The sequence below is a fragment of the Entelurus aequoreus genome, linkage group LG08, assembly GCF_033978785.1.
Source record: "Entelurus aequoreus isolate RoL-2023_Sb linkage group LG08, RoL_Eaeq_v1.1, whole genome shotgun sequence".
NCBI classification, from domain to species: domain Eukaryota; kingdom Metazoa; phylum Chordata; class Actinopteri; order Syngnathiformes; family Syngnathidae; genus Entelurus; species Entelurus aequoreus.
In genome coordinates this window covers 50,977,368-50,985,421 of record NC_084738.1, presented here as the reverse complement: position 1 = coordinate 50,985,421, position 8,054 = coordinate 50,977,368, and the positions used below count along the sequence as shown (strand labels likewise).

Here is an 8,054-nt window from a genome sequence, read left to right as displayed (position 1 = left end):
GTGCAATTTTAAATTTCCCGCTACACTTCCGGTTAAAAACGTTTTATTATGCTGACGTATGCGTGTGACGTCACGAGGACAAGGGAAGTATTCGGAGCCCGTACAAAAAGCTCTATTTTCATTTCATAATTCCACAGTATTCTGGACATCTGTGTTGGTGAATCTTTTGCAATTTGTTTAATGAACAATGGAGGCTGCAAAGAAGAACGTTGTAGGTGGGATCGGTGTATTAGCGGCTGGCTGTAGCAACACAACAAGGACTAGCAGACGCCTAGCCGATGCTAGCCGCCAAACCCACGGATGAAGTCCTTGCAGATGAGGGCTGGCTGGCGTAGGTGGAGCGCTAATGTTTTTATCATAGCTCTGTGAGGTCCGGTTGCTAAGTTAGCCTTAGCGTCGTTAGCAACAGCATTGTTAAGCTTTACCAGGCTGATAATTATTAACCGTGTAGTTACATGTACATGGTTTAATAGTATTGTTGATCTTCTGTCTATCCTTCCAGTCAGGGATGTATGTATTTTGTTTCTATCTGCATTTGAGAACGATGCTATCACGTTAGCTCAGTAGCTAAGTGTGTCACCGCTGTATTGTCGTGGAGATAAAATTCACTGTGAATGTCCATTTCACGTGCTCGACTCTCATTTTCAAGAGGATATAGTATCCGAGGTGGTTTGAAATACAAATCCGTGATCCACAATAGAAAAAGGAGAGAGTGTGGAATCCAATGAGCCAGCTTGTACCTAAGTTACGGTCAGAGCGAAAAAAGATACGTCCTGCACTGCCTCTAGTTCTTCACTCTAACGTTCCTCATCCACAAATCTTTCATCCTCGCTCAAATTAATGGGGTAATCGTCGCTTTGTCGCTCCGAATCTCTCTCACTCAAATGTAAACAAAGGAAAATTGTGAGGAATATTACCTCCTGTGACGTCACGCTACTTCCGGTACAGGCAAGGCTTTTTTATCAGCGAGCAAAAGTTGCGAACTTTATCGTCGATTTTCTCTACTAAATCCTTTCAGCAAAAATATGGCAATATCGCGAAATGATCAAGTATGACACATAGAATGGATCTGCTATTCCCGTTTAAATAAAAAAAATTCATTTCAGTAGGCCTTTAATGCTGAAAGGTACATACAGGTTTTTTTTGTTTTTTATTTGTATTTTTTAGGTTATGTACATTTACATTTACATGTAGATGCTGTAACGGGACAGATCTATTAAGAGTTTGAGCAGAAATATGTTGTATAGGAATTAACTATACACAATAAAATATTAACAAAAGGCTGTGTCACAAGAATGCTTTTTGAAGTAATACCTTTGTGACATGAAAAAAACACAAATAATGTAAAACATACATGGTGTTTACTTTTTGATATCAATATAAAACCAGTCTAATAAACAAGCTTTGTTCTTCTATCACAGCACCTCCTAGTGGTTCAGTGCAACAGTTTGGCCAACAAAAAAAACCAAGAGTGATGATACCTCTCACACCTTATACATAATCTTCACAGCCTGCGTTCAGTTCGATGAAATGACAAAACACTTTAGCTAGTACTGATGTTATTTGAACCCTGATGCACTTTGCAGTTAAATAAAGGACGAGTGAGCATCCCAGTAAACAATCTAAAGACTTTATAAACAAGTTGTGACGACGTTCACGACACATCACCTGCTGCATGTTTCCTCACATCATTAACTCTCAGTCACAGCAGCTGATGGACGCTGTTTTGAGAAAATAAAAGCAACATCACATAGTTTTCTCCTTCGCTGTATACTTTTAGTGTGGGGACAAGTGCGTCTGTCTCCAATATTGTCCACACCTTTCGCCATCTGACAGCATTGCGCTCTTTAACGCACGCCGGGAAGCGAGGGAAAATTTCGTAAACCAAGCGCTTGGCTCTGTTTTCTCCAAGGAGACATCACTGGAGCAAAGTCCGTGTAGTAAGTCCACCATGGTTAACAAGCCAAACGACGCTAGTGCGCATGCGCCTGACTTTGTGTTGCCTAAAATGCATTAATAAATTACGTTTTTTTTCGGTAATTAAAAAATTAGACAGTATTACTAACCGTCGGGAATTGTATCGTGAATGATAATTATACCGTTTACCATTACATCCCTCATCCATTAACAAGGGCAGTCACGGCATATTCTTACCGTCGATGCTGGTCAATTTTTTAGGGCAGTATGGGCAAGTGACAGTGCCGTGGTTAAATTCGAGCCCTGCTTATAGAATGTTATGATAGACGGTAATGAAAGCAGCGCTAACATCAAGGATCAGCGACATTGAAGACACATCAGCATTCATAGTTAGCAATAGATTATTAGTCACTTTTACGATCACTCTACTTAGACAGCCTCAGTAGAGTGATTTGTTCCAAAACCGGACTGAAAGGGTTCACAGAGATTGTTAGACGCTAAGTGTTCATCCAGCTGCTGTGCAACACATTTTTTGAGGATTTTTGAGAAAAAGGGAAGGTGGGGCGGTAGTTTACCATGAGGTCAGAATATAGGTTATATCTTTTGAGCAGAGGACGAATAGCCGTTGTTTTGAATGCTAGGGGAACAGTACCAGAGGAAAGTGATAAGGGTCACATCTAGGAATTGATATGATGAGGATATTGAGATTATTTGCTTGGTGCTGTGGTAGATTTAACGCTTAATAATTTGCCACCTCAGTGGAATGCATGTCCAACTCTGGCACAGTCACCACAGAAAAAACATTATGTTAGTTGTGTATTATGCTAGGAGAAACACTTTTTGTGCAGGAATTTTCCAGCCTTACGCTGGTTAGTTCTATCTTAACTGACTCCTCACCCGGGTTAACAGGCACTGTAGTTGCCTGTGTGCTTGCTCTAGTGTAGTTAGTCACTCAAACAGTAATCTATTTTGCTAGGAAGAGTAATGGTGCCTTCCCTGTTAGGGTGAAGGCTGTCTCTCTTCAGCAAGCCCTATTTGCCCCAGAAAAAGAGCCAATTATCAATAAACGTTAGTCCCTGTTCTCTACAAAAAACTAGCCAGCCACTTGTTAAGTGAGTCTAATCTGCTATACCGCTCATCATTGCCTCTTGCAGGCACGGGGACAGAGACAAGCACTCGATGCCAAGCCATCTTTGTAGCGAGATTAAAAGTCTGAGCTATTTTCCCCTTTGTAATGCCTGACTGTCTCATCCTAGTGTCATTGGAGCCAACGTGTGCAACTATGATCGTGTAGCTAGTGGTGTATTTAGCCTGTCGTACGTGTTTACTAGGCCTGTTGCGAGTTAGCTCCCTAAGACTAGCTTCAATGTCGGGTGCTCTGGCCATGGGAATACACTTAATTATGGCTGGTTTACTAAACTGTATGTTCCGGGTGATGGACTCCCTTAATACTAAGGTGTGGTGTCCAGTAGACTGGGGCGTGGGACTAGCTAAAGGGCTAAATCTATTATGTGTCTCAACCGGTTCAGCCTGGCTTGTAGGCCGTTTAGGACTGCTACAAACTAGGCTAGTCAGTTATGAAATTACTCTGCTCTAACTGGAGGACACGGTCCTCTAGTACAGTGGTTCTCAACCTTTTTTCAGTGATGTACCCCCTGTGAACATTTTTTTAATTAAAGTACCCCCTAATCAGAGGAAAGCATTTTTGGTTGAAAAAAAGAGATAAAGAAGTAAAATACAGCACTATGTCATCAGTTTCTGATTTATTCAATTGTATAACAGTGCAAAATATTGCTCATTTGTTGTCGTCTTTCTTGAACTATTTGGAAAAAAATATATAAAAATAACTAAAAACTTGTTGAAAAATAAACAAGTGATTCAATTATAAATAAAGATTTCTACACATAGAAGTAATCATCAACTTAAAGTGACCTCTTTGGGGATTGTAATAGAGATCCATCTGGATTCATTAACTTAATTCTAAACATTTCTTCACAAAAAAATAAATCTTTAACATCAATATTTATGGAACATGTCCACAAAAAATCTGGCTGTCAACACTGAATATTGCATTGTTGCATTTCTTTTCACAGTTCTTTTTGACAGACGTTTAAAAAAAATCTCACGTACCCCTTGGCATACCTTCAAGTACCCCCACGGGTACGCGTACCCCCATTTGAGAACCACTGCTCTAGTAGAGCCAACATATCAATGAGAAAGGTGCACAAAGAACAGGGAGCCATACTAAAGTTGTTTGTTTCACAGAGTCGAGTTCTTGCTGTCTTTGGAGCGCAGTAGCTTCTAGCTTCGGACCGGGACTAGCATAGCTTCGCTAGCTTAGCAACTGGCCAGCTGAAAGTGAGGCCGTGGAACAGAGAGCGGGTGCTTTGTAAGTTCGATAAGACTACTAATGTGTTGGAGGAGGAATAAAGAACGCTGTAAATCAATTAGAAGCACACAGATAGAAAGACAGCATTTAGCTTTGATGTAGACACATCCTGGACGAAAACCAAAGCTTATCATCCAACCTGATGGAGCTTGAGAGGTGCTGCAAAGGGGAAAATGGAAGAAACTGCCCAAATATAAGTGTGCCAAGCTTGTGGCATCATATTCAAAAATACTTGAAGCTGTAATTGTTGCCAAAGGTGCATTAACAAAGTATTGAGCAAATACTGTGATGATAGATCAGCAAAAATAAAGAAAGAAAAAAAACTTTTAACATTGTCATTATGGTTTATTTTCTTTAAAATTTAAAGGACAACAATTGATTTATTCCATATTGGAATAAGGCTGTAACATAGCAAAATGTGGAAAAAGTGAAGCGCTGTAAACACTTTGCAAATGCAGTGTATGTATCTGCTACTTGAATTTTGTGTCAAATCTTAGTAAGTATACTATTTGTCAGTCTGCTTTTAGACGGACTAAATAATAAGGAATCGGATTTATCAAGGCCTTGTTGACCACCACAAAACATTTTTCAGATTTATACACAAGTTTGTACAGCAATACAGACAAGGTAGACAAATGTGTTTTGCCCAAAGACACCGCAGCAGTAAAAAAACAAAAAAACATCTACACTATGGTTTCTGGACACTCTGCCTTAACTCCTGAGCAACTGTCGCCCAGTAAAATGCCTAAAAAAAGAGGAGGGTTGATGTAAGGGTTCAGTTTTTAAAAAATATTTTACTCTGCTGCCTCCAAGTGGTTATGTTAAATATTACACTGATGGAAACCTAATAATGCATATGACCTATTTGTTTTTCTCTTTTAGTGTTGTTATGTGCTCGGATGTGGATGTCTTTGGAAAATGGTCAAGTGGCTTCTTGGCCCATGGGGCCCCCAGTGGAGGGGACCGTGCTGCGCTATAGCTGCCTCCCTGGCTTCGTCTTGATGGGCCGAAACGCAACACAGTGCAATAAGTTGGGCAAGTGGGATACGCCCAAACCAGTGTGCCACTGTAAGTCTCTCTCAATTGTTTCTTATATTCTGCAAAACTGTACAAAACAAAATATTTTCTCATTTAAACAATGTCGTTTAATTCAATATAGGCCTATTTGAGGGAGGCTTAAATATAAGTGATTGAAAATTCCATATAAAGTGGCTATTATTTGAATTTAAATAAATAATGAATATAACCTGTTATTGTTTACTTAAATATGATCATAAATATGTTAGTGTCCATTCACTTCATCGTGTAAAGGTGCGAGAGATCATCGTTATTGAATCCATTCGTTTACAGCTCTAATTTTACGCATATATACAGTATATTTGACGTACAGATTGCTTTGATGTGTATAGGAGATTTGATGACAGTTCAAAGAGTTATTAGTGACATTGCAGGAAAAGCCTGTACTAGCAATCGGAGGGTTGCTGGTTACTGGGGTTCAATCCCCACCTTCTACCATCCTAGTCACGTCCGTTGTGTCCTTGGGCAAGACACTTCACCCTTGCTCCTGATGGCTTCTGGTTAGCGCCTTGCATGGCAGCTCCCGCCATCAGTGTGTGAATGTGTGTGTGTATGGGTGAATGTGGAAATAGTGTCAAAGCGCTTTGAGTACCTTGAAGGTAGAAAAGCGCTATACAAGTATAACCCATTTATCATTTAATAAGTTTGTGTAAAACCAAACATTACCCTTGTTTATTGCTGTGAACTGATTCCTGGACTGTCTGTGGTAAATTAATTTCCCCAAAGTAGGAATTAATTATAAACATAGCTAGTGCATAGCAATATTATGAGAGCACTTCAGACATGCAATATCACTCATACCGTATTTTTCGGAGTATAAGTCGCTCGGAAGTATAAGTCGCACCGGCCGAAAATGCATAATAAAGAAGGAAAAAAACATATATAAGTCGCATTTTTTGGGGAAATGTATTTGATAAAACCCAACACCAAGAATAGACATTTGAAAGGCAATTTAAAATAAATAAAGAATAGTGAACAGGCTGAATAAGTGTACGTTATATGACGCATAAATAACCAACTGAGAACGTGCCTGGTATGTTAACATAACATATTATGGTAAGAGTCATTCAAATAACTACCGTAATTTCCGGACTATAAGCCGCTACTTTTTCCCCTCGTTCTGGTCCCTGTATATACAAGGGTGCGGCTTATATACGGCCTGTTCTTCTCCGACACAGACGAAGAGGATTTCGGTGGTTTTAGTACACAGGAGGAAGACGATGACACAATGATTAAAGACTGACTTTTCATATACCGGTAGGCTGGTTATTTTGATAACGTACAGGCGAGCACTTTGTATTACTTTGCACTGTTGTATTATTTGTACTCTGCATGAATGCTGTTCGCCTTGTCAAAGATGTGAAAGTTTGATTGAATGATTGAAAGATTTATTGTTAATAAATGGGACGCTTTGCGTTCCCAAACAGTCATCTCTGTCCCGACAATCCCCTCCGTGGTAGCAGGAACCCCTATATACTACGGTAATTACACATCAAAACCCTGCGGCTTATAGGGTGCGGCTTATATATGGAGCAATCTGTATTTTCCCCTAAATTTAGCTGGTGCGCCTTATAGTCAGGTGCGGCTTATAGTCCAGAAATTACGGTATAACATATAGAACAGTGGTCCCCAACCTTTTTGTAGCTGCGGACCGGTCAACGCTTGAAAATTTGTCCCACGGACCGGTGGGGGTGTATTTAAAAAAAAAAAAAAATTTTTTTTTTTTTTTTTTTACATAATTAAATACAATCATGTGTGCTTACGGACTGTATCCCTGCAGACTGTATTGATCTATATTGATATATAATGTATATATTGTGTTATTTATGTTGATTTCATAAAAAAAAATAAAAACTTTTTTTTTTTTTTTTTTTTCTTTTTAAAGGCCTACTGAAAGCCACTACTACCGACCACGCAGTCTGATAGTTTATATATCAATGATGAAATCTTAACATTGCAACACATGCCAATACGGCCGGGTTAACTTATAAAGTGACATTTTAAATCTCCCGGGAAATATCCGGCTGAAACGTCGCGGTATGATGACGTATGCGCGTGACGAAGTCAGAGTAACGGAAGTTATGGTACCCCTATACAATCCTATACAAAAAGCTCTGTTTTCATTTCATAATTCCACAGTATTCTGGACATCTTTTGCAATTTTTTTAATGAACAATGAAGGCTGCAAAGAAGACAGTTGTAGGTGGGATCAGTGTATTAGCAGCGGACTACAGCAACACAACCAGGAGGACTTTGTTGGAGTGCTAGCCGCGCTAGCCGCGCTAGCCGTGCTAGCCGCGCTAGCCGTGCTAGCCGCGCTAGCCGCCGACCTCACCTTGACTTCCTACGTCTCCGGGCCGCCAAACGCATCGGGTGAAGTCCTTCGTCCTTCTGCCGATCGCTGGAACGCAGGTGAGCACGGGTGTTGATGAGCAAATGAGGGCTGGCTGGCGTAGGTGGAGAGCTAATGTTTTTAGCATAGCTCTGTGCAGTCCGGTTGCTAAGTTAGCTTCAATGGCGTCGTTAGCACAGCATTGTTAACCTTCGCCAGCCTGGAAAGCATTAACCGTGTATTTACATGTCCACGGTTTAATAGTATTGTTGATTTTCTATCTATCCTTCCAGTCAGGGGTTTATTTCTTTTGTTTCTATATGCAGTTAAAGCAAGATG

At 40.1% G+C, this 8,054-nt stretch overlaps 1 protein-coding gene across 1 annotated transcript in view; it reads left to right on the top strand.

Moving 5' to 3' along the window:
* The window catches only part of LOC133656401 (gamma-aminobutyric acid type B receptor subunit 1-like), a 501,080-nt gene that overhangs the window by 204,937 nt on the left and 288,089 nt on the right, over nt 1-8,054 (top strand). The window contains exon 5 of the mRNA XM_062057486.1: nt 5,189-5,374. Within this exon, the coding sequence (XP_061913470.1) occupies nt 5,189-5,374 (186 nt within the window). The remainder of the gene's footprint in view (nt 1-5,188; nt 5,375-8,054) is intronic.